The following is a 27,956-nucleotide window of genomic DNA, read 5'->3' as shown; positions in this document are numbered from 1 at the left end:
GATTTTTACACTGTTATATATACTTCTGTTATTAAAATACTAATACTAATATTATTTTCTTTAACAAAATATAGACATTAATCGCACTCCCAACAACTATTTTTATCTAGAAAACATCAAAATTAAGACACCAAACAAAAAAATCAACATACTCGGAGTGTAAGGAGTCGGCAAAATTACAAAACTCTTTTCTTCTTGTTCTTCCTTTCAAATACAAAAGAATGATTAATTTTTAAGAAGTAAAAACACACACATATATATATATATAAATACGTATATATATATTTTCTCTCTAGATAGAGAACACACAACACAAAATTATCAAGAGGCACAAAACTATTCCAACACAACTTTTGAATAATTAATGATATGAGGAAGAGAGAGAGAGACTGACATACACTGCAGCAAAATATCGAGTTCCTTCGTCTCATGATGTTCTGTTTATCCTTTGAGCACCCAATCTTGGGGCCGCGGATTTGGTTCCTCGGCCTCGTCCACCCAAAACAGGCCTGTGCCCGGTTGTTGTCGGTGGAGGAGCTGCAATGGAAGCCCAGAGATCATCGTCTGCTGCGCCACTAGATTTCAGATTCAAAGACTTGGATGAAGATTTCCGAGCAGGAGCAGCTACTGCGCCCCAGGGATCATCATCATCATCATCCACTGCCTGGCTGGATTTTGCACTCGAGGGTCTTGAAATAGATTTCGGAAAAGGATCTGCAACCACATCAAATAAATCATCATCATCGTCATCTATAACTTGTCTTTAGTGTGAATTGGAAGCACGAACCAATTATTTCGGATATTAGAGGAAATTGTATCGTCCCATCACGGCAAATTTTAGGAACCGGTGATTGAGTGATGAATCAATGTTAGTGTTACCTTGTGGTTTTGGAGTTGAGACGGGACGCTTTTGAGCTGCTTGAATATTTGCAAGAGCAGCAGGCGTTGCTGCTTCCTCTAGCGGCTCCATGTCATCCCAACCATCTTTGTCACTCTCCAGCTCTCCGTGAATGCCGTTGTCGAGATCTCCCCATCCATCAGTTGACGAAGGCGATGGTGGTGCAGGATGGTCCCTGAGATCAGCCAAATCTGTTCGAGAATTTACATGGGCTAGCGTTGTATCTGTGCTGTCCACTGCAACATCAAAATAGGGGAAATATCAGTAGGACTGAAAAGGCCTGAACAAATGATCTAAGAAAATAGTATTTGTTAAATTGATGTCCAGCAAGTAGGATTGGACACAGTCCAGTTATTCGCAAATGCCAAGGTACTTGGTATTCGAACCGAAATTTTCGATTAATTGCAGTATTGGCAAAAAACTCGAACCAAATAGAATCTAAAAACAAATACATTATAAATAAATGAAATTCCAATTAATTAACTAAACCGAATATAATATAATTAATAATATAAATATATTTTATTTGGTTAACCTAAAAAATATAAAAAATCAAAACCGAACTGAACCGCATAATCATCAAATACGGAGTAGTTGTATTCGAACCAAATTTGCTCAGTTAATCAAAAATTCAGTTCGGTTCAACGGTTTGACGGTTTGATTTGGATTTTTTGTCCACCCTAGCCTGCAAGTGCAAAAATCTACAGGAAAGACAAAGACATATGGAGGAGAGAAGAATACCGGTGCTGGCATAGATCGAAGATGCAGGAGGTTCGCTTGTGCTTGACGAGGTGACATTACTCTGTTCGGAATGTTTACCTTTCAAAGTCAACGAACTCATTGCCCATCTGCATAATGATCATGAAAGTGTCAAGAGAATTATATTCACCGATAAGTACACATGTCCCTATTTGGTTTGAAGGCAAAAGTTCTACTCTCCATTAAGTGCAATTTGTACAGGTTTAAGAAGCTGCCTGGAAGCTGGGCGAAAAGGAAACAAATGGGTGGCGGTTTCCAAAAGGCAGTTAGCAGTAACATCATGTTTGCTTCTAATCACCGATCATTTAACCAATATCAGAGTACCACTAAAGCGAAGAACAAACTTAAGTACTAAAGAGTTTCACTCTAGATGATTTATAAGGGTGTAAAAAGTCATCAAGCAGTAGCTGAAATGCAAAATGAGAATGCATTTATTACCTAACACCACTCCAAATTTTTGGTACTCAAAAGGGAAAATTCAAGTTTACAGTCCACATACCCTAATAAACTTGTATTTCCAGGTATAGATGAGAATCCTGTATTGGCTACATCTGTGGCATACCCGGTGGTTGTCTATAAAGAAGCAGATAAGATTGTCAATCTCAAATAGAAACATATGATAAAAGACGGAGAGGAAACAGTCACGTCAAAGTACCCTGCAGTACTGTCAGAAGTACTTAAGATAACAAAATACAAGGTGATCATGCACCCAATAAAGGGAAAACAAAATAATACAGGATTTAACGAAATGCAGATGGTGGTCCTTTCAAGATACTCCATCAAAAGGTAGAAAGCCAAAATACAGGATATTAACAAAAAGACACAGGGATAGATAAATTAAATGTGATTATTACAGAAATCTGCTGGAAGAGTTTTGAAAAGACATTCTTGGTTTACCCCTGAAAATGTTCGTCTGAATAATCCTAATGTAGACTTAATGTAAAACAACAAAATATCTCATGGCTCATGGATCAGATTAAATAGGTGGACATCATACATCAACAAAATTACACTGTTGAAAATTTTGTGGATAGCATACACAATATAAATTGGTTCATGATCAAACAAACTATTTTAAGAAAATGAAACACGAATGTAGCATATGCCAACGCCAAGCATGCTATTTCCAGTTTAAAGAGAAAAAGGATTATTCACATACCTTATCATTGTAATGTCTCACTAATTGCAAAAATTGTTCAACAGCTTGGAATGCTTTTGATCGAACATCACTGCACAAAATAGAGTGATTGAATGACCTAAAATGAAATGCCTAACAGAGCTAATTCCTGCTGAATGAAACAGGTAATAAACGTACAGATAGAGATGAAGGAAGTAGATATACGGTATATGGTGGAGATGATTACTGGGATAAGACACTACTAAGGTAAAGAAAGAGAAAGAAGAATGCCTCATATGTCAGCCTGACTAAGCCACACAATATCAAGCATTTATTATGGACGGCAGCCATAATTTTGACAGATATAATAAAATTATAAGCATTTTGATGTAAAAATTCTGAAAGCAATACGATTACAAATTACGATCACATATATATATATATATATATTTAAGAGTTATAAAATGAAAACAACCATTTTGAACAAATTTGGAAGACCTGTAATAGTAGGTTATGTTACTTTTATCATCTATTCATAGTGTACGAAGAGCAACTATGGTATTTGCATGCACACATTAACTTTCAGCAGGCCATATCAGCAAAAGTGAATAGTCTACATAAAGTATGGTATAATGGTATATTAGATGACCATCAATTAAAAGAAGAAAAAAGTACCTGTCAGGATCAATTGTCAGGACAACAACATTTGGTAAAATTCGAGTGGCAATCTCAGTGGCATCATAGTAAGAACTAGTAGCAGACAATGCCATAAGACCTAAACAAAACAAAAGTAAGCAGCATTATTGGACAGTAGGAAGTGTGGGTAAGGAAGAAGCTTGATTGCTTGAAGTTACAGAATGACTAATTCTTGAAGAAATTTTTTAGTAGAGAGTAGCCCCAGCAAAAGAATATACACCTCAAAGAGTTCTCTTGATAAAAGGATAAAAAGCAATACGATAAGTAACTATTACCTGCGCCTCGGGCAGGAGAGAATGTATCTCGCAGAGCACGGACTGTGAATGCATTTATGAGAACTCTTTTCCTTGTCTGTAGCAGTAATTTCTTAATATCAATATCACCACAGAATATTTACTCTAATACAAATTGGACAGATAAAATTTTGAACTGACCCCTTCATTTAAGTGACCAGCAATATTACCAAGCAATATTGTAGTATTTGTGCGAATTGCTGGTTCTTCATCAACCTTGACATAGAATTGGAGTAGGCATTAGAAACCTTCTGAACACTATAGTTGTAGTATAGGAATAGAGGTGAATTTTGGAGAAATCACAGCAAATTCAATCTATAACTTTTTGCCAAATGCAAATTAACTGCATACCTGAAGCTTTGAAAGGAATTTCAGAAGTGACCCTGATAGAGTTCGCTGAGAGAGCTGCACCAAAATTATACATCAATAAACTTTAAACAGCAAGTATAATAAAAATTAATGAAGAACAAAACTAGACCTATTTTTTAGGGTATCATCTACAATATCATGCATCACACATTTCTGATTTATTCAGAGTCTGATTTCATTGCCATATAGAGACTGTATATTCAAATGCATAATCAATTACGGTATATGTAAGCCCCTGAGCCTCACACAGCAAGCCAGGGGCCTTTGTGATTGAAAACTACACATAAAAATCAAACTAGATGCCTAAGTCCTTTTACATATGCTTTGTCCTTACTCATACCCATCTGGACACTTCTTAGATCCACCCATCTTGAAACTACTCCAAATCAAACAAGCTTAAATTGAAGTTGTTACGGGAGGGATCTCAAGAAGGAAGTGCTTTATTGATACTCAATAGTCAGTCATATCAATCATTTTCTTAAGTGTCCCCTAAGTATTACAATACAATAGATACACCAAGCATTTGATCTAGCATAACTTTATAGATTGATAGCGTGAAATAATTAATATAGTGCTAAACAAAGTATGTCAACTGTTAGGGCCAGATAGTAAGGCACCAATTAATAAGGAATACAGGGAAGCATAGCATTTATAACATTCTAAACTGTGGCAAGAAACATCATTTCACTTAAACCAACCTACCAGTAGATAACTTGAGCACCATAACCGAATTTGAAATCAAGTACTCAAAAAATATCAAAGTTCAATATTAAAGGGTGAAATTACCTTAGGAGCCAGGATTAGCATAGATTTCAAAGTCAGCTCCCGTAGAGAAGCAGACATGTCGGAAAACCCATTAGCAACATGAGGGTAAACCTAGTACACAACAGTAAATTTATTTAATTTCCTAATATTCAATTTAACATGTTGGATACTAGCTAAATCATTATACTGGGCATAGAGAATCAACTAATAATGACTCTATATCATACTTGCTCGTCTACAATTTGTGTAGGTAATGCCTCGCCATACTGATCAATGTGCTGAAGAAGAGCAACACGGATAGCTCGATCATTGGATGTAAAAAGTTTGACAATTGTTGGCAATACCTAAAAAAGAAAAAGTATACTATATTATATTCATTACCAAATTGTACAGCATTACTGACCAACATGATACCAAAAGTAGGATACATTTAAACAACACTAACCTTAAGAGAATACTCTTCTGGTGATAGCCAAGACCCCATTTTCAACAATGCAGTCAAAGCAGGTGCAGAGGCTGAACCAAATTCTAAGGAAGACGCTAATAATGGAAGCAGCTGAAATAGAACCCTAAATTTAAGTAGAAACAAGGGAAAGACTCCAGCATAAAACATTGGACATTCAGACATACCTTCTTCAGAACTATCTGGCGAGGAAGCTGTTCGGCAAGGTTTGGAAGCTTACGGAAAAAAGTATCCTTTTCCACACTGTCCTTCAAATTAAGAATTTCCATAAAGTGTATGGTCTCTACCAACTTATTCTGAAAATATTCTGTCATTGCACCAGAAACAAATTTTAGCCCATCAAATTATTCTGAAATTTATTCATAAAACATGTAGTGAAATTCTTTCATAGCCAACTGTGAGAAAAAAAAAATAAAAAATATAAATCAATTAGGAATGATATTCCTTAATGAATAAATAGACCAGAAAAAGGAGAAGTGGAGTCTCGGCTGTTGCTTGGATTAGGCGTGCATTAGTTTGTTTTACCTGTCTTTAGTTATGTTTTAAGTGAGCTTAGATTTTGTTATGTTTTGGATTATTCTTGGACGGACATAAGTTATTTTGGGTTTAATTTATTTTACCAAGTAGAATTTAGTAGAGATATTTAAAGAGGAGTTATAATTTAGCCCAGAGGCTATTGGCAAACAGTAGATATTGTTTGATTTATCTTATTCATTTTGTTCTATTAATTGGTCCAACTTGTTGGATTCCAATCTCATTGTCCAACAGGAGAGCGACTAGATAAACTCGAGGCTAATCAATACGAGATGAGGGAGAATATGAAGACATCTAACATCCAACTGACAAATCTTGGAGATGAATTCCAAAAAGTGATTTTGAAACCCTCTTGATCGCAGCAATCGGCAACAAGCCATTGTGAAGGTTAGCGCTACAGTGGTACACCACATTTCTTTTTCCCCCAGAGAACAAAAGGGTTAAATCCTATTTTACTTTTTTATCTAGGCACAAATAAAAGAGCAAGCACTGTCATAGGACTTAGCCCTAAACTAGTGCACCCACAAACAAAACAACATGAATATGAAAATTATAGAGAAATAATATACCACCATGTGCAGACTGTACATAAATCATAGTTATGTAGACCACACAGAATATCAAACCTATTTCAGAAATCAGGACTGACCACTATTCTCCAGAAGCTTTGATGGATTCAACCTGCGAGAAGGCATAGAGCTTAAGAGACGCTGATAATCTTGAAGTAAAGACTGCGAGACAAGAAAAAAATTCATCAAATCAAACAGAAATAAAGAAACTGCTTTGTTAAAAGCATCACACACATGCGCATATATTAGATGCATCCAGTAGTAAACTAAATTTCTAACCGGGATTTGAAGCAAAACCTGAGACAAGTTGTACAAAAGAATAAACATTCTCACCTTAGGTATGCCAGCAGTATTTCGCAATTCCTCTGTTCTACTCAATTTCATGCCAGAGAAGATTTCATAAATTAGGCAGCCTACCAATTGCCACAAGAAAAAGAATGAACAGAAATTCAGAAAGAATATAAAACAGGACTGTATTAAGGTAAATAATGTTAAGCTTACAAGGGAAAAAATAAAAATAAAAAATAAATAAAAGAAAGCAACCAGACAACCAAAAGAAAACCATGAAAATAACAGAAAGAGAAGAAAAAATAGCTCCAGAATATTAAACAGATTTGTCACAAGTTCAGAGAGGCTGGGGAAAAAGAAGTAGAAAGGGACAATTCAAAATCTGAGTAAGATAATTCAAGAAAGGCGAGGTAGTGCAATCAAGGCAGAGACAAAGCACTTGCTACACTACAAATGAAAATTACAAAGTAACTTGTGCAGAAAATTCATTTGGCTTCGGCATTGGTTAGGATTGCTGAAAAACATAACCTACAAGGAAGCCTTACATTTTATATTATACAGCATGCTTCTTGACGGGAAAAGAGAATAATATAACCAATAAAATATATGAGAATCCACTAGCAGTCAAGTCACCATGTATTATTCAATAAGAATTCAGCAATGCAGGACTGTCTTCAAATTACGTTTCTCATAAATGAATATATAGCACATAATATAACATTTCATCACAACCCTTGGTCCAGAAAGATTATCCAGCTTCAACAATCAGCCTATCAGAATCTCATAAATCATCAGATACACCCAAATCATTGGAATAGACAATGCTTATTGAAGTCTGAAAAACATACTTACCCAAGCCCCAAGAATCGATGGCCCAAGGTGGAGACTTTCTGATAACTGACCAGTCAGATTTAGACATCTCCATCGGTTTGTATTGTGAACCAATAAGCCACTCATATTGCTGTATTGAACATCATAACGATGAAAAATATTAAATACAGACCTACTAACTCGATAAAGGGCAGCACAAGTACCAGTAACTTATATTCCATAAAAGAACTAGATGAAAAGAGGGTCTAGAGTAGCTTATCTTGGACAGGTATTTTGTTAGATTGTAACTTTCATCAGGAAGAAAGTTTTATCTAGATGTATAGACACCGAATATGTGCCCTCAAATGATCAGGTTGCAAGCATATTGACAAACAGATAAAGGCGCTTAGAGGTCCTACATCTGAGTTCATACGTAATAAGCTTGGATCGTATGATTTATACGCTCGAACTTGAGGGGAAGGGGGGGGGGGTGTTAGTTAGCTCGTTGTTTATGATTGCTTTACATCTGAGTTCATACTTATATATAGTGTTTTGTAACTTGATTTTTTCTAGAGAGAATACAATAAACTTCTACATATTTTAATGGTGTATTTTCCTTTTTCGATTAAGAAAACCTCAAGAGATTAACTAAGAACCTGGATTCTGTTTTAAAAATATGAGAAGATTAGGTAGAGAAGGGAGAACATAGAGTTTCAGATTTTCTAATTTTAAATATTTTGATAAAAAGATCCAAAACAAACATCTCGACATGTAGGTTCATGCTTTCCTTTATAGAAAGGATCTTCACTTCATAAAAATACTAATGGCCAATTCAATTATTGTAAGGAAGAAGGAAACAAAAGAATAGCAAGTTCTTCATGTCAATTTTGAAATCTAACCAACATTATTAAATTTTCTTCCATATGCAGAGAAAATTTAATTAGTCTGACAATCCAATGAAAAGAAAATTCAGAAGATGGCCTAGCCAAGAACTCACAAGCATCGGTCCAGTTGAAGCTTCATTATTACCATCAAACTCAGATAAAACATCAAATGCGTGGAGTTTCCAGTCCAAGGTTTGAGTTACAACAACACTAGCCATACAAACATTACCATGAACCTGCATTAATCAACATAGAAAATATCATTGTCATCTGTGTTGAATCAGGAATTGAAAGATCTGAGTGCCACCAAAATATTTTCTCATTAGCGTAAAGACAGCAGGTTCAGTAGGAGTTGAGGCAATTAAGTTAATATCCTCTAGAGATAAATTTATGAAGCAAATATTTATTCAAAAGAAATTTAAACGGAGGGAAGAGATATACAGGGCTTTCTTTGTACAGGATACTCTCCCTGTCCTAAGCATAACAACCGATTCCTATTTTCAACTTTTAGATTATTCTAAACACTAACCTAAGGCATTTCATTTACTTAGAACATACTAATTAAATCCAATGAGCTTACCCTAGTATTATTTTTCATAACAATCGCACCCTTTTAAAAATAGCCATATTGTTAAGTCAGATGGCAGGAAACCACCAGAAGAGACATCCAAAGGCAATGATGGCGGTGGGAAACAGTTGCAGCAATAGTAGTGTCTTTCACCAATGATAGCAGGGTGAAGTAGTGGCAGTAAGGCTCTTATTCAAGGGTGGGGGCCAGTGGTGCCAGCATTCCTGCTGGCAAGTGGTGGTCAGATCTGATTGCAGTAGCAGAAGGGCATGTTCTCTTTCTTGGATCTTCCGCGGAGTCTTTGTGGTATGTGAACCATTTGACCCTGCCAATGGGGTGGGCAGATCTGGGCAGCATCACCAGCAGATCTGTGCAAGGGTTAATCCTCTTGTAAGGTGTGCAGAATTCATGGGGACAGGTGATCGGTTCCACCTTTGATTAGAAGGTTGAAGCGGGTGTTGGCCGGGGAATTGAGAAGGTTTGTGGTTAGGAAACAGACAGATGTGGCAAGGGGTTCAGTGCAGGCATACAAGTTTGTCCAATTTACTTAAAGGCTAGGCAGCTAATGGGGCAGTCAGGCAAGATGGTGCGGGATTAGTTACAGATGCAGAGGCAATCCGGGGGGGGAGTGGACAGGGCAGAGGCAAAATTGCTCAGAGGGCCACCAATATAGTGTCAAACATCTTGTTGATCCACTCACATGTCACCTAAAAGTTGAACTATTATACAGCAGATGCAGATCCAACAAACAGAAATCCTACATACATGGACCAGTATTCCTATAGGACAAGAGGAAATTCTTGTACATGGATCCAGCAAGTAGCAAAGCAAATATTTATATGAAAGTAATTAAGAGAAATGAAAGTTATACAAGAATTTCCTCTTGTCCTAAGGAATACTGGGATAGTATTCTATCCCAAGCGTAAAGGCTGATTCATAATTTCAAATTTGGAATAACGGTAACCATACATTTATAACAAACAAGTTAACACTAACAGAGCTTAGCCCTGATATTATTTTACCTAACAGGCAATGTCGTGGATAACTTGACAATTAGAGTTAGATGCATACCAATTTACAATCATTATTCAAGAAGCTCACAGCTTTAGCTATTCGGTGCAGTCCCCATGCGTAATATTCATCCCTAACAAAAGAAACAAATGAAAGTTATGGTCCAGCTCTAGAAAACAAGATATGATCCACGTTAGATCCCACAGAGTATATAACTTTCATTTATATATGTGGTGACTTCATGTGGAACATGATCTACAGCACAAATAAAAAAAAAATGTTACTTAAAGTCACTAATTACAACTCTTAAGATGGAGGAACAATGATGAAAACTCATCCAACTTACTATAGAGTGCTGGAAATATTATTAGCATACAAACCCAATAATAGCACCATATGCATAAATGATATACATTGTAAAAGTGAGAAATAGAAAAGTAAGACAACAACACACTCAAAGCTTGAATTCAAAAATCATGAGACTCAGTAATTGCACCTTTGGCCGCCTTCCAAACCCAGTTCCTTAATCTTTTCAGAAAGTGGCATGACTGGTTCAGTGACTACGTAGATGGTAACCTTCGTACTAGAACCATCCAAAGTTTCTGCCTCTGTACTATGCAGAAATGACAAAATATTCGGATGCCTGACCTGATAGAAGATGAACATAACTTTCAACATAGTAGAGAATAGTTACAATCAAAACCAATGTTTCAATGGGCTTTATTACAACTACAAGAAAAGAGGTATGATGTGGAAAAGAAGATGAGAAAACTGAACAATAATATGTGCTATACTAGAAACAGCAGTTAGGAATTAGCATTGCCTTCTCTTTCACAGAGGTACTTTAATTCTAGCTCAATCCCTCAGCAGTTAAGAAAACGGCAAAGGAAATGAAAATTCACAATCACTACCATAAAGAGAGGTAAATACTAATTCTTCATGTATATTAGCCATTACGAAAATCATTGTGTTATATGTCAAAGGGCCAAATTGCAACACATTATTCAGTTGTAGTCAATTTGAATGTGTTTATGGACTATCATATAGCTAAGAGAAAAGCTAGAGCAAATTCAGCTTCACATGCTTCAATTCCACCTGTATGTAAGTATGTCCTTGTTTATCTTTCAGGCACTTGGGGAGAGATCATAAGCTTGGAACATTTTTTTCCATAACGCACATCCTCTACTAGCAACATAATTTCTTCTTTGAGGATTCATATGAGTAGCAATAACATGTGTGATATGTCAATGTACCCACGGTTGATAGTGGTGCATGATGTACCATTGTTCACGAGCCATGATGCACAGTGAGATGTGCACCTTGTTGAAGCAAGGTACAAACAATATAATAGATACAACAAATTCATATCTTATTAATTTTCAGAAAAAATTCAAAACAACTCCAATAATGATCAGTACCACTAAACGTCCATCATTCACACTGTTTCCATCAAAAGCTCACCGTTCGAAGGCGTTTGACACCATTACGACCAGCCACTAAATGCCCATCATTTGCATTGTTTCCTGAAAGAGAAAATATAGAGACAGGAGACCCATCTTCCTGTTGAATTTGAAAGAAAAGACCAAGATTAGAGATTTTATCCATGAAAGTTGACAGTAAAACTGTGTTAATTCAAATAGACCAAGATAATCCAAACAAGAAAAATGTTCTTAGACTTCCAAACAAAAAAGAGTGTAAAATATACACCACCAGAGCAACATTATTAACCATGTTTACAGCATGGGATGCAAAATCAAACTCCTATATGAAGCAAAAGAATATTGATAATATAAAAAGAACGTGAAATTTGTTCAACCTATCAATCATCCTTGTTCACTTTTTCTTTTTTCTGATTCTCATGTCAATCTGTTATCTTCTCAGATTTAATTTTGCCTTTGTCTCAAATAAGCACAATTCATAGTGTAATAGGCCAATATACCCAATGGTGAAAATTACATGGCAAAATATTCCACTCAAATAACTTTTATGTTTGGTTCGATGTGAATTGCAAACATTGTTGCATTTATGGTAACTTTTTTTTTTCTAATCCAAAAAACATCATATCATAGTATTTAATTTTCATTCCAAATGGGACATCAAATGCCTATTTATATCACATGAAACTCATTTAAATTAAATTTTTTACCATTCTCGAAACACAACCAAACCAACTCCTTGGCTTAACTCTGATAGCATCTTGAAAATTGTCCAGGTTAGTATGCTCTAAAATCAGTAAACCTCTAATAATTTTCAATTATCTGATTAGTCATGCTAAAATACAAAGTGCACAGTGGCACGAACTTCACACGTCAGGCATCTTGCCATCAAAACCTGCCAGGCTTCTTCAGGTAAGTAAAATAATTACTAAACAATGCATAAGAACATTAGATAACTATAAATAAAGACACTTGATCTGCCTTTTTTTTTTCAGAGCGTAACTACAGAAAATTCCATTAATGAAAAAAAAGAAGAGTACAACAATACATAGTATCAGTAAGACCAACAAAGCAATCCAGAGAAACTAAACGAAAATTTTTGAACTTCTAGATAATATTAGAAAGATTTTACTGGTAAGCACGTGCTGCAAAACCTATCAATCTGGCAGGATTGATTAGTGATGCAGCCAACTACAAACAACAACCAGTTGAATCCATACTGCAACAGTACCAACAGAATCTATTTATACAATTCAGGTACATGCACCATCATGATTGGGACTACAGATGAAAATATTACAAACAAACCATCAACGTGGAACCCATGCAGGTGATGGCGTCCCCAATATGTTTCAGACAAGAGAATCATTTCCTTCATATCTTCCAAATTTTGGTTTTAAGACCAGTGATGTAATAGAAACATAAATTGGCTAGAATTAGTTTGAAAATTAATATTGCCTCCTCTATTCAAAATTTCTCCCTTTTCAACTCTTTTGTTTTTATTAATGTAGCTCTCTTTTGTCCCATAATGTGATATCACCATAGCGGCTAAATTACATTATCATGCGTACAGGCTCAAAATTCATGAAGAATTTCATTTTATTTTTTCTTCTCTTTATTAGACTCTATTCACCAAACCACTTTTCTGGATCACCATATATATGTTGACCATTTAAGTTATCTTTAATAATTTCAATACATAATTACATTGAACTATATTCATGGTCTTACAGTTCTACAATTTGCACACTTCCTATTTGCATAAGAACTGCATTTTCTGCATCGAGCGTACAGAAAAAAATGAGTAAAAAAATCACTCAACTCAGCAATGCCTTCTAGTAGCAAAAATTGCATTAGGAACTAGAAGTGAAATACAATGCAAATACGGAAAGAAAACGTAAAATGCTGCAATAAACAGTGTTATAGGAGCTCTTTCAGTTCCTACAAACCAAGAATTGATTCTATATTAGGAATTTTGTCCCTTCCAATATAAGATAAAGCAGAGTACAGAAATCTCCACCACAACTAAATGCATTTGAGATTTCACAACACTACATCTTACACAGGCATCATATTCCGCAATTTTAATTCAATCTTTTTCATCGTTTCCAATTCCACCACACCAAAATATCTATTCCCTCGCAATAAAGAACACAGCAAACACCCCAATCAGCAAAAACAGCAAATACAATACAGTCAAAACCAATCTAATTGAACACAACTCCAACAACTACAGACAATGCAAGCGAAGTACGAATGGAGGGATAACCTTGGAGGTTCCGCGGTAGTGCACCCAGGAACCCCATGCTGAGGAGTACGGCTCCCCAATATTATACGGCAGATCCTTGAGGCCTGTACCGGATCCGCCAACCACCTCCTTCAAGAATCTCAGCATATTCGATCACGGCCCGGCCCGAACAAGGATTGGGGGAGGAAAATTCGATCTGGCCTGAATGAACTGGTGATTTCCCGGAAGGGAAGGGACCGTCCGCCGTGCCGTGGGGTGTACTGATAGCCTACGAAACAGCGGATTGATTTCTATTATTGTGTTATTTTAATTTTTAAATAAAATGTAATTAGATTTAGATCCTTAATTCTATGTGAAGGTGCACTGTAGTTTCCGGCTAAGGCCATCATCAATTCACTCATTTTATTTACCCAGCTTTAATTTAAAAAATGCAGTTACATTTTTAATCCATAATTCTATTTTTATTAAAAAAATTATTTTTCAAATATTCTATCTTTTATATTTATAATTAATATTATTTATAAAAAAATAAAATATATAATATAAAAAATACAATATATATATATACAAATCCAACCCCTACACCACCAAGCCATTCCTTGTGGAGCTATTGTATAGTGATTATTGGTTATTGATGGTGTGGTTATATATATATATACACATATGAATGTCTCACTTGCAGTGGTTGTTTTCGTCAGTTAAACTTGAGTTTGGTGAATTTTAAAATTTAAAATTCTAATAATATATTTATAAAGGAAAGTAAATTTAAAATTAGTATTATAATATTTTTTTATTTTTTTTCTATTACATTTGATATAATAATTAATATTTAAATATTAATTTGCAAAACATATATGGGTAGATTTCAACGACATTTAGATTTTGGTAATAACGGAGGCATCGTCATATGGGGAATATTTAAGCGAGAGCTTAAAGAACTTTTGTACCAGTCGATGCCGAGGAGAAGGCGTGGAGCAAGATCCGTCGATTGGAGCATCAAGATGGTCATCTAAAAGAATATGTCGAAAAATTTGCTAACTTGTTGTTGAAGGCGTCAAGCATGTCGAAAGAAATGGCCCTTGTCAATTTTCTGAAGGGCTTGAAGCCATGGGTGAGGGTGAGGATCAAGGAGAAGATCCTGTCGGGTGCCAACGAAGCAATGAAGTACGCACGACAGCTGATTGAAATGGAACAATAGAAGTCGAACAGGAGACATGATCCCGAAGAAATCCTCCTCGAAATTCCTCAACCTGGTGATGTCGAGATTGCTAAAGGTTTGGCCAGGGGCGGATGTACGTGGGTCAAGGGGGCCTCCAGTCCCCCCTCCCCTCAGCCCACTCCACCTCCTTATAATTTTTAATTTTTAATTTATAATATATAATATAAAAAATAATAAATAAATTAAAAAATTGTAAAAAATTGATAGAATATTTATGTGAAAATTTAAATTTTGAATAATAAAAAAATTATATCATAATAATTTTTTAATAATATAAATATAGATATGAACAAAAAAGTAATAAATAATAATTAAAAAAAATCTTCAAAATTTTTTTAACCAAATACATAGGAAATGATATTTTTAACAGTTTTTTTAATAAATATTTTTTATTATTTATCAATTTCATATAATACAAAATTCATCAATGTAGATTGATATTTTGCAAGATTTTTTCGAAATATGATAACTTCATTATAAAATTATTGGATAACAAATAGATGATGATCATTTCAAAATTTTAAAAATTAACCCCTCTTTCACCCTGGTCTGGTTCCGCCTCTAGGTTTGGCTAAGGCGAAGGCCGAGGGGATGAGGAAGACAGTGCCGATGTATGACGGATGCTTTATTTGCGAGAATAAAGATTATTACGCGCGAGATTGTCCTATGCGAGGATGTCTGTAAACTATGTGCGCGATGGGAAGAGTCTTGACGACTCTTTGTTAATAATTGAGCCAGGTCGAACTCAGGGCATTCAATATAGTAAAAATGAAGAGTGTTATTTTATGTATTTAAGGTGTATTCTTCGATATTTTTGTTTTGAATTTTTTTTAAAAAAAAATTAAAATAGTAGTTTTAAGAGAAGATAAAAAAAATTAAAACAGAAATAAAAATCCAAGAAAACACATTATAAATTGTCTTTTTGTTTGTAAAGTATTAAATATAATGAAAAACACATTATACATTGGATTTGTTTTTTATTTTATTTAGATAACGATAATTTATAAAAATTTGTTGCATCGTAGAAAAAGTGCAATCAAGTTTAAAGTTAAACGAAACCTAGGATTGCATCCAAATACCACAAATTGAAGGAGTCAAATTGGAACAAAGGAGGACAATTAGCAAGAAGGTTCGAATCCTCACTAACCATGCACTTTCCATAATTATAATAATAATAATAATAATAATAATTAGATTGCTCTATTTTATTAATTGATTTGATTTTTGTGAACCAAAAATCACTCTCTCAAATAATAATAATAATAATAATAATAATAACAACTGATGTATAGATGCATGCCCAGAAAGTTCCAAGAAAGCAAAATATACCTAAATCACAATCAAATTCCAGAATCCATTTCAGCTGGTCCAATCTTGAATCCACCCCACCAAGTCCATCATTCTACCCCAACTCCCACACCAAAAAAAAAATTAAAATTTAATAATAATTATATAATAATAACAATAACGACAACATAAATCTCTTCTAGTTTGAAGTGATTTAAACTTTAAACTAATAGACACCATTCTTATGATTTTGATTTGCTTTTGTTTTTCATTTGATTAGTTTTTGCTTAAATAATAAGTTTATGTGATATTATATATATATATAAAACATCACACGTTTTTATTACACAAGAAACATAATGTGTGTAATAAGAACGTAAGATGTTTTGTTTATAATTATAAATATGTTTTATAAAAGGATGTCATGCTTTAAAATTAATAATTTATTATATTAATATATACAATGTGTTGTATACAGTAATAATTTATGCTGTTAGACAACACATGTTGTTGCAGCTATATAAATTTATTGAAAATGGTATAATTTTAGCTTAAAACCAACAAATAAACAATTTATTGTTGGTTTGAAACCAACAACAAATCCAAAAACAGTTTGAATTTGTTCATTTTGCATTTTTTTATGAATATATTTTTGTGTTAGATATAAAAAATTGTATTTTTAATATAAATACTTTGTATTGAATTACTAACTTTTACGAATAGATAAAATATATATTTTATATTTGTAATTTAAGTAAAAATTAATGATATTTTGTATTAATTTATGATTATTTTTTATAAGATAAGAAATAAATACTTTGAAATGAGACAGACGAAATAGTGAAAATGGTAAAAATGGTATTTTAAATTGGAACGAACAAAAATAGTATTATATATAATGTGTTAATGTGTATATATTATATACTCTATCCGTCTCTTAACCATCTATTTCTTTTTTAGTAACTGTACTAACATTAAAATATTCTTATAACTTACAATATATTACACAAATGTCATTACATTTATATTTATTTTAGTCTTTTTCTACTTTATTCATATCACACCCTAATATAATACTAATATTCCTAAAATTTATAGAATAATATTTATAAGGGATAAAACAAACCCTTTATTCCTCGTATTATTAGCACCAATCATACATTTTCAGTCAAAAAACATCGCATCAAATACATTTTTTTTTCTCATAAAATATCAAATCAAATATATATATATATATATATATATTTTCAAACTTTCAAATTTTCAAAAACCCCTTATCTAATCAAACCCTAATATAGTACTACTAGTAAAATTATAAATTTACTGAGTCTATATGTTTACCGGAGAAGAGGAAAATGGCAGTGGTCAAAATTCAATGAGATGCGGTGTGCCAAGTCTTGTGGTGGACTTCCCATTCCCATTCCCTTGTAATAATAATGAATGAAAATCGATCTCTTCTTCTTACATCAAAAATTAATTAACACATACATACATACATATACATATACAGTGACCAATGACTTAGTCAAATAAAATATTTCGAAAACTTCCTTCTTCCACTCAACGTGTTCAACATATCATACTTTCCCTAAAATCCCTACTTTGAACATCACCATCACCATTCCTTAATCATCACTAATTCCGAAATATATATATACACGTATACATACACATATGTTTGTTGTGCCTTAACAAGAAGACATTATTAAACTTATTATTGATTAACAATCAGGTAACAGTTAGTTAATATGGATGATAACCAGCAACTGGTCTACATGCTCTACCATGGCTGCACCCTCGCCAAGGACCTCGAAAACCGTCTCCGGACGACTCCGAATCCCGACGGCATCGCCGACGCCCTCGTCGCGTCCTGCGACGAGATCTTGGCCGTGTTCGCCAGCTGTAAGGAGAGGCTGCAGCGCCGCGTTCACGAGCATTGGGTTCAAGACTTGTTTAAAAGCCCGGCCCCCGGTGTGACCCGGCCGGGGAAGTCGAAAGGCTTGTTGCAAGAAGGGTTCCTGCCGTCGCCCCAATTGGGGTTGATGGTCGGCGGCGGTAGCAGCGAGACGGCGCATGGGGTGGCGATATTGGACGCACCGGATTCTACCAGAACTGCTGCACCGAGGCCGAGAAGGAGGTAAGAAATTGAAACACAATTAAGGATATATATATTATATATAATTTTTTTTTTTTTCATCTTTTTAGAATTAAAACATATATAATTTTTTGTGTAAAATATCATATTGAACTTATTGTTATACCAAAAAGCACAACAAATAGCTCGTCTAGCTACGTAAATTACGTCATTAGCAGTCGAATCAGCACCGTGTTGTCTCTGTTTTCGAATATTGGCTTTATCATATTTTTTTATCCAAAGATTCAAAAATTCTTAAAGAAAGATAAAATCAATATAAAGGCAAATTTTTACAAATAGGTTTTTCTAATGAGAAATTAAGAATAGACGCATTTACTCATAGAAAATGGCATCAATCTCCCATTGTGTATTGGTACTTATCGAGTATAGAATAAATCTGCTTCTCGTTGTTTCTACGATTAGAATTCTTCCATTATTACGAACAGAAGTTAATAAAGATAGTATAATAATATATATATATATATATAAATAAATTTATAACAAACATGTAAAATAGAATTGATAAATCATAATCTGCACCCTAATGGAAATATTCGTCGTTATTGCTAATAATTAATGTTGCAGCATTAGTTATTCTGCATGATATATTATTGTTATTATTATTTATTGGAAAATATATCAAGTTTAATAAGCTCGAAATTTGATTATATTTTAGTCGTGAAATTAAAAATCTTGCAACTTCGAAATGAATTTGGGTCATCTTTTGCTTCCATAAATTTAGAGTACATGAATTTTAATTTTTTTTAAAAATATATTTTTAACTTATCTTTATATTATGATCCATTTTTTAAATTTCAAGTCCATTCCTTAATGTTATGCCATTTTAAATACAGTCTTAATTTTAAGAATTACATTATTTTAAATCGTATTTTTATATTTTCAAACAATGGTGTAACAAAATTCTAAACCCTAATAAAGTTTTTTTTTTTTTTTTTAAATTTCTTATCTCAAATGTTTTGCTACCAAATGCCAAAAATATGTAACTCCAAAATTTGTTTAAGGGTTCGTATATAATTTAATAGCAATAAAATGAAATATGATATATATTAAAATATAATATCATAGCTCAATTATAAAGGCATGCACATACGTACTATTAGATTAAGCATATAGATTGAATTAAATGAACAATATAATACATATTATCTATTATTATTTAATATATATATATATATATGTAAGACTATATATACTTCAAATCCATAATTATGCTTAATTAACTAAAATTTTCGATTCATCGTATAGAAACAACAACGACGAAAAAGAAGTGAAGCTAATCCCAGCCCCTCAAATGGGAAATTTGGATCTTCCACCCGACGATGGTCACACATGGCGAAAATACGGACAAAAGGAGATTCTAGGATCGATATATCCGAGGTATGTAACTTTATTTTTATAAAATATAGCTATCTTCACTTTTTTTTCTAATTTTTTATTTTGCAATCTTTACTACTCCCTCCGTCTCGTAACAAAGTATTCATTTTATCATTTTAGTCCGTCTCATAACAAAGTATCTATTTACTTTTTTTTAATAACTGTACTATCTACCTAACATTACAAATAACCTTACAACTTATAATATATTACACAAATGTCATTACTTTTATATCACACATTCTAATAAGGTTATTTTAGTCATTTCTACTTTATTCCTACTATATCCCAATATAATACTAATATTTCTAAAACTACGTGCAAAAAGTAAATGAATATTTACTTATGGGACGGAGGGGGTGTATTTTATAAAACTTTTTTAACTTATAAAACATCACATTTAATTTACCTTTTAAATAATAATAAAAAAGAACAAATAAACACATTGTCATTCTTAACATTAATGAATACATTATTATATATTTCATTCGAAATCTTGTTAGATACAATGGAATAATAGTGCATTGCAAAATTAAGCACATATTTGATATCTCGTATTTTGTATATATATATATATATATATATCTTGTTTTGTTATGGTTTGAAATTGATTTAAAATAAAGTATTTAGTTTATATTTTAGGTTTTGATATTAGATTTAACGATAGCAAATAATATATCTTTATCGAAAATTGTACAAAATGAATAATATTTTTCAGTCATTTGAAATCACAAAAAAATACAATACTTTGACATGGAACCAGGGGTTGGTTTGTTTTGTGTTTTGATTTGATTTGAATATTTTATTATTTTTTTGTTTTTAATATGAAATATCGAAAATTATGTAGGTAATATAAAAATAATAAATATACGTAATATAATAATTTTTTGGAAAAAAATATATCAGATTTTTTACAAAAATAACACACCCATTTATTCTATATTTTTTATTATTGATTTTCTTATTGAATTCTACCTACCTACGATATAGGAGTATATAATAATAATAATAATAATAATAATAATAATAATAATAATAATAATAATCAATTTAAAGTGGTCTACATAAAATTAAATTAAATGGCTAAGTCCAAATAATAATAATAATACTAATAAATTAATAATCAATTTACAGTGGTCTCCATAAAATTAAATTAAATGGCTAAGTCCAATTAATGACCGGAAAGTGTCAATGGCATGGTGTGGTCTTTCTAGACCACGTTGAATTCAAAGCCCAAAGTCGGGTTTCAAACAAACGCGATTTTTCTATAATTAGGTGTAGTTGTACGAAAAAGCGTGTTTGAACTTTCAATTTCAATTTCAATCATAAGGAGAATGATGAAGAAAGAAGACTATTTAAGGTTTTTGAAACAACGGTATAACTTGACCTTCTATTTCCATAGTGACTCACTAATGTTTATTATAATTAAATTTAGTTATTATATTATTTTTATTTAATTTTATAAATATTCAAAATAAATCAAAATATCTGTATATAAATATATTTAATTAAAAAAATATATATGTAAAATAATTATATAATCTAATATATTTATATTTTACTATTTTAGTGGTTGTATTTTTTTATGAAGTGTTTTATAAAACTGAAAATTACTCTTTAAACCCTAATATGAGAAAAAATCATATAAAAAGATGTAAAATTTCAATTTATATTCAATTTTATACAAATTCTAAATTATTTTTTCGAGGTGATCCACATAATCTATCAAACATTATTTATAATAAATATTTTGCATAAAATCACTTAAATATAATAAAAAATTAATAAATTAATATACAATAGATATATAAATCATAGTATCAAACTATCAATATTAATAACTACAAAAATCTATAATTACAACTTTCAAAAATAATTATCTAATTTTAAATTTGAAATAAACGAAAAAATATAAATTATATGTAAAAATATTTTTTGTTTAGAAAAATTATGTAAAATAAAATTATCCTACCAAATTAGCATTTATAGTTGAAGTTTGCAATTGAAAATATCAACAACAATTATCCAATTTTTTTTTTTATTTGAAATTAAATTATATATAAAATTACTATAGTTTTTTTTATTGAAAAATAACCACTTAAAAAATTTAAAAATTAACTAAAATTATTTTAAATGGTCCAAATATATAATTAAATATATTATACATGATATATAAAAATAAACAGAAAAAAAAATTATATAAAATTACAAAAAAAAATAATTTTTTTATAGTTTTATAATAAATTATATCAAGCTGATTTCATTAATAACATCAAAATTATAATTTTAAACCAATTTAAAATAAATACATAAATATATATATAAAATCATTCAAAAATTTTTAATTAATATATCTTCCTAACAAATATAAAACTATCTAAAAAATATCTAAAAATATCTAAAATTTGTCCGTAGATAACAACCTTTGCACAATATTATAAGGTGTGTTTGTTTGAAGGATTTTGGTGGATTTCCACTATTCATCCAATTTTTTTCCCCCAAAAACATCAAATCAAACACCTATTTTTCATTTTTTATATTATACTAAAAATCAATTTTACATTCAAAACATCACATCAAACCCTATTTATATCACATCATACAACTATTCAAATTCAAAATTTTTACTATTCAAATTCCAACTCAAAATCCAAACCTCCAAACAAACACAAATTATAATTTTATCATATTCATATTTTTAAATTTTTTCCTTTTTTTGTAATGGACAAAAAATAACAAGAAAAAATCAATTAAATACAACCATATGAAAGATAAATTATTAAAAAAGAAATAATTTTATAATTATTTATTTAAAAAAAATTATTCACATTGAAATTATCTTCAAATTGCAACTGAGTGCTCCTATGAATAATTTTCAATGTCTATGTTGCACTCTTTATCCGAAAAAAATAGAATTAACTTCATGAATACAAAATTGTTAGATAGCAAAGGACAAAAACAAAAAATTGAAATTATAGTAAAAGTTTGAAGACAGTTTAGAAGCAAATGTAATCTAAACAAACAAAATACTAAATAAATAAATTATAACAGATAAATCGAATTCAAAATTTCAACTCAAATGAATAACTTCGTCTATCCAAAAGTAGCATTCTCCAACTACGGTAGTAAATTTCATAATTCTATATATATAAAAATAAATAAATAAATAAAAGAAAAGATAATTAAAACGAATGAGAATAAAATAGAAAAATAAAAAATAAAAAATGAATGAAAAAAAATCAATTTCAAAAATAGATTAAAAAAAGGAAATGCTATATATATTAACAAAAAATTCAAATTTTCACTAACTCACTTAAAGAAAACTGAATAAAACTCTATGTTACTAATCTACTTAAAAATAACTATGAAAACTGTAAAAAATTTAAAAATTAAAAATTAAAAAAAAAAACTTCAAAATTTTGTCAAATACCCTAGTGCTATAGTTATATATATAGGATAGGATTACAATTATATATATATATATATGTGTGTTTTTCTAAATAAAATTATTAAAAAATATTTACACTTTCTTATCTACTAAAAATATATACTCTCTAAATCATACAAATTCATTTCTCACCTTTTTTTTTTTTTTTGTCATCAAAATTTATTTTTATTTTTTTAGTAAATTTTTTATTTACCAAAAAAATTAAAAAAAAAAATTATTTTTATCTATTTTATTAAAAATTTATACCCGGTCAAATAAATACATAATTAGACGAAGGAGTACTATTTTATTATTCTTTATTATGGAACGAAAAACACACCCAAAACCCGTGTCCAAATTTTTATTTTATTGGAACTCGTGTCCAAAATTTAAACACGTATTTTGGTGACGAAAAGATTATTGATTAATAAAATTTGAGTACATATTTTAAAATTGATAAAATGTTAAGTATTTGAATTGATATTTTGTATAAATTTAAAGTACTAATATTTTAATTAAAAAATAAATATTTGATAATGTATTTTTTTAATAAGCTATTTCTGTGAATAATAATTATCAAATTGTGGTATTCTTAATTTACATTTGCTCTTTCACTTTTATATAATTTTCATTAAAAAGTCATATTTTTAATAAAAATATATTTTCTTTCATAAAATATTTAAAAATAATAAAATTTACATTATCCTAACAACATTAAGTTTTTTTTTAAAAAAAAATCAAGTATTTATATTTTTATAATAAATTAAATCAATGATACCATCTTTTTTCCATGCACGAGCTTGAATCATTGGTTCATACATAATTACAAAGATCAAATAAACAATAATAATAATAATAATAATAATAATAATAATAATAATAATAATAATAATAATAAAATTCCACATTTATTATTATTATTTTTTTTTAAAAAAAAAAACTAAATTAATACGTGGACCCTGCAGGAGCTACTACAGGTGCACGCACCAGAAATTCTACGGGTGCCCGGCCAAGAAGCTGGTCCAGCGACTGGACCAGGACCCGCGCACCTTCAAGGTCACGTATCGCGGGTCCCACACGTGCCACATGTCCGCCACCGCCCCTTCCGCCGGCGTTCCGGCGGCGGATTCACTTCCGCCGCCGATGTCCACCTCCGCCGCCTCCCTAATGCAGGCGGCGTCGATCCCGCTCAACTTCCCTGCACCTCCGACCACCCACTGGCTCTCGATGCAGAACGTCGCCGATCTCGGCGGCGCCGGAGGTCCTGGACCCTCCGCCTCGAGGGCGGCGGCGGAGATGCCAGTGGCGGACATGGCGGACGTGATGTTCAACTCCGGGAGCAGCAGCAGCAATAGCATGGACCTCATATTTTCCTCTGAAAAGTGGGATTACGAAGAAAAAAAAGATTAATTAATTAATTAATCATGTATTAAGATTTAATCAAAAGCCATAATTAACCTCAATTTAATTTGTGTAGGAACACTATTAAAAAAAAAAAAATCTTTTTAAAAGTATAAGTTGATCTTGAATTGTGAAACTTTTTGTAACTTTTTTGTCCTTTTATTTTATTAATTCAGTTCACATATTGGATGTGTTCTTTTTGTATTTTCATTTTTGTTGTATTTTAGGTGAAATGGTTCCAATTTAATATTAATAAAGATAAATTTACTTTTATATCTTTATTAATAGTGTGTAACATTATTAAAAATAAATAAATACTTTATTTTGAAACAGATAAAAAAAAAAAAAACTTTATTACATATTGGAAGTAATATAAAAAATAACTGTATTTTAATTGAACTGGTATCAATATATATTAAAAATTGTATTTTAATTGAACTGGTATCAATATATATTAAAAATTTTGAAAATGAATATTGAAAACTAATGGAACTTTTGTGAATTATATTGGGTTTCTTCATATATTGGTTTTAATTTTAGGATTTTTAATAAATATTATTAAAAAATACTATATATTTCACATATTAACACAATATAATACTCCCTCCGTCCCAAAAGAATTGTCTTGTTTTTCCATTTTCGTTCGTCTCAAAACAATAGTCCTGTTTCCTTATTTAGTAATCGTGGTCCCCACTTTATAATAAAATTATTCGTACTTTTTAAAACTACCCCTGATTATTACTCTAATCTATTTTTTAAAATCCTTTAAAAAGTAAGGACATTTTTATCTTAATTTCCAACGCTTCTTCTAGGAGGAGTATATATTATTTATTTTTTTAAAAAAATAAACAGTCCAATATAAAATATTATTTTATATTTTGAAAGTAATTCCGTAAAAAAATATAAAATTCAGCAAACCCAGAATCTATGGCTGGATTCCCATCGAGTGAGTGATTAATTTATTTGCAAAGAAGACAAGTACGTAGCTATGCTCTTGGCATCATGTTTATTTGTCATTTTCTTAGATTTAATTTTGCCTAAAGCCTCACCTACCACCACATTATTATTATTATTACTCAGAAGGGCTCGTGTGTATAATTAGAGTCTGCACTATTCTTCTTTATATTTAAAAACAGCATGAAACTCCGTCTTGTTTTAATAAAATATTGCATTTTTGGAAGTTTTGATAATATTTCTTCCGTTCAATTAGAAAGTACTTTCTCCGTCCTATAACTAGATATCTATTTATTTTTTATACATATTTTTAAAAATATTAGTATTATATTGGGATGTAGTATGAATAAAGTAAAAATGACTAAAATAATGTGTGATATAAAGACAATGACATTTGTGTAATATATTGTAAGTTGTAAGTGTATTTGTAATGTTAGGTAGATAGTACAATTACTAAAAAAAAATGAAATAGATATTTTGTTATAAGACGGACTAAAATGAAAAATAGATACTTTGCTATGGGACGGGGGGAGTATATATATTTTTATTTTGAGAAGTCCAATTACAAAGTAAACATTTCATTAAATACTTCGTTTTTTTTTCTACAAATACATTTACTTTACATCACATCATTATTTTTATACGAAAAAATAAGGACAAAAATATTATTATACTATTTTTAACTATCCACTATAATTAAAATACTGTTATTTCTTAAACACCGCGCCAAAAATAAATATTTACTTTATATATGAGTCTTTATTCTGTCTTGGACTGTTAATTTTGCACATTAGATGATTATTGACGTTGGAAAAACAAAATAAATTATTTTCATTTGGAAAACTAAACACTTATTTTGTGTTTGTGTGGGAGATTTTATAAAATTTTTACAATTTTTTTTTTTAAAAAAAAAACTAAAAATATTATATTCAACATCTATTTGTCCACGTTGCCGTTTCTATCCGTCCCACGTACCATGTCACTTTCCATTTTTGGAAAATGATTACACTTTAAACTCATTTTAAACTTTTTAATTTTTCTTTTTAAAAATTTTAATTAAACTAATTAGTTATCTTAATATTAATTTATAATTATTTATATTATAAGATAATTATTTTCACTAATACATTCTTAATTATCTATTAATTACACCATCCTAAAATACCGTGTCTACAATGTAGCAGATACGGTACGTGGAACGGAGATAGTATTACTTTGTTTGTACTTTGCAAGAACATAAATGTCAAACTATTTTATTATTTATTAATTCATTATAAAAAAAAAAAAAAAAAACAAATGACCCCTTAAAAATGAGACAGAAAAAATATTATGTATAAAATAATAATATAATTTTTTAGGGACATAAAACTGGTAGAAAATAGAAAAGAAATTAAAATTATATATATAAACAAATAATTGAAAGTAAAAACACACCTTTTTCAGAAAAAAAAAAAAAAAAAAAAAAAGAAAACTATGTATAAAAACAAAGAAGCACTACATTCATTGTATAAATGCTCTTTCAATTTTATTTCCGAATCCACCTTCAGACCACTAAATCTTGTTTTAGTGGATATCCCTCACATATATTATAATCTCTGTGTCCGGCTCTAAATGTTTCATTTACTTTTATGTGTATACTTTTGAATATTAATGATTATATCAAAACGTAATGCAAATTAAAAAAAAAAATTGCAGATATATTTTCATTAGTGTCTTATAATATTAATAGAAACACATTTGTATTAAAAAAAAATTATACAAATATAAAGATATTTTTAATATTAAGTACAATGACATAAAAAATATGTAATGTGCTCTATGTGTGGACAAGTTGTAGAGGTCATTAGCTTCAATTAAGTTTACATTTACATATATTATCTTTCTCTATAAATCTATGCAGTGTGAACATAATAGCAATAATAATTAGGAATGTGGACAAACATTTCCCATCACTGTCGAATGTTTATATTTATTATTTATTACTGCCCTCGCTCACAATCTATTGATCTATTTTTCTATTTGAAACATTTAACAATTATTATTTTATTTTTTTTTAAATACAAATTTTACATTTTTATCCTATATTCATTTATTATTTTTAATTTATACCATACAATTAAGAATAAATTTATCAATTTATGACAAAAAGGCAATCACCTAAAAAACCGTGTAAATATAGTTTAGGACAATATAAATTAGACAGAGGAGTATTATATTTTTAAAATAAATCATTATTGAAATACATGTAAAAACTTATTTTGAATATAATATTTTTTTAAAAAATGAATTTGAGTAATAAAACTAGAAAAAAAAATTATAAAACAAACCTAATTAAATCTATTTTTAAACTATTGGAATATATGTATATAATAATAATAATTATTATTATTATTAATTATTATTATTATTATTATCATTATCATTATTTAAA

At 30.4% G+C, this 27,956-nt stretch overlaps 2 protein-coding genes across 3 annotated transcripts; one reads left to right on the top strand and one right to left on the bottom strand.

Moving 5' to 3' along the window:
- Positions 1 to 122: 122 nt before the first annotated feature.
- LOC127259878 (uncharacterized) lies at positions 123 to 14,014 on the bottom strand. 2 transcript variants are annotated; one of them, XM_051287488.1, is made up of 21 exons: positions 13,730 to 14,014; positions 11,486 to 11,584; positions 10,521 to 10,672; positions 10,085 to 10,157; positions 8,559 to 8,681; positions 7,604 to 7,712; positions 6,797 to 6,876; positions 6,544 to 6,625; positions 5,528 to 5,667; positions 5,343 to 5,453; positions 5,125 to 5,241; positions 4,919 to 5,008; positions 4,115 to 4,168; positions 3,905 to 3,979; positions 3,746 to 3,821; positions 3,450 to 3,549; positions 2,817 to 2,886; positions 2,157 to 2,230; positions 1,640 to 1,746; positions 880 to 1,134; positions 123 to 714 (listed from the first exon to the last, which is right to left on the bottom strand). In XM_051287488.1, the coding sequence occupies exons 1-21, from the start codon at positions 13,853 to 13,855 to the stop codon at positions 428 to 430; spliced, it is 2,400 nt and encodes a 799-aa protein (XP_051143445.1). In that variant the 5' UTR covers positions 13,856 to 14,014; the 3' UTR covers positions 123 to 427. The 2 variants fall into 2 exon arrangements, with proteins under 2 accessions (XP_051143445.1, XP_051143446.1); XM_051287489.1 differs by having other exon boundaries at positions 10,521 to 10,667; positions 13,730 to 13,870.
- Positions 14,015 to 17,920: 3,906 nt separating this feature from the next.
- Positions 17,921 to 24,580, top strand: LOC127259993 (WRKY transcription factor 55). The gene is made up of 3 exons (XM_051287613.1): positions 17,921 to 18,351; positions 19,615 to 19,746; positions 24,136 to 24,580. The coding sequence occupies exons 1-3, from the start codon at positions 17,963 to 17,965 to the stop codon at positions 24,578 to 24,580; spliced, it is 966 nt and encodes a 321-aa protein (XP_051143570.1). The 5' UTR covers positions 17,921 to 17,962.
- Positions 24,581 to 27,956: the final 3,376 nt, after the last annotated feature.

The sequence above is a fragment of the Andrographis paniculata genome, unplaced genomic scaffold, assembly GCF_009805555.1.
Source record: "Andrographis paniculata isolate CXL003 unplaced genomic scaffold, ASM980555v1 Contig60END, whole genome shotgun sequence".
NCBI classification, from domain to species: Eukaryota; Viridiplantae; Streptophyta; class Magnoliopsida; order Lamiales; family Acanthaceae; genus Andrographis; species Andrographis paniculata.
Note: the sequence above shows the minus strand (reverse complement) of the source record. Positions and strands in the feature narration are given on the sequence as shown.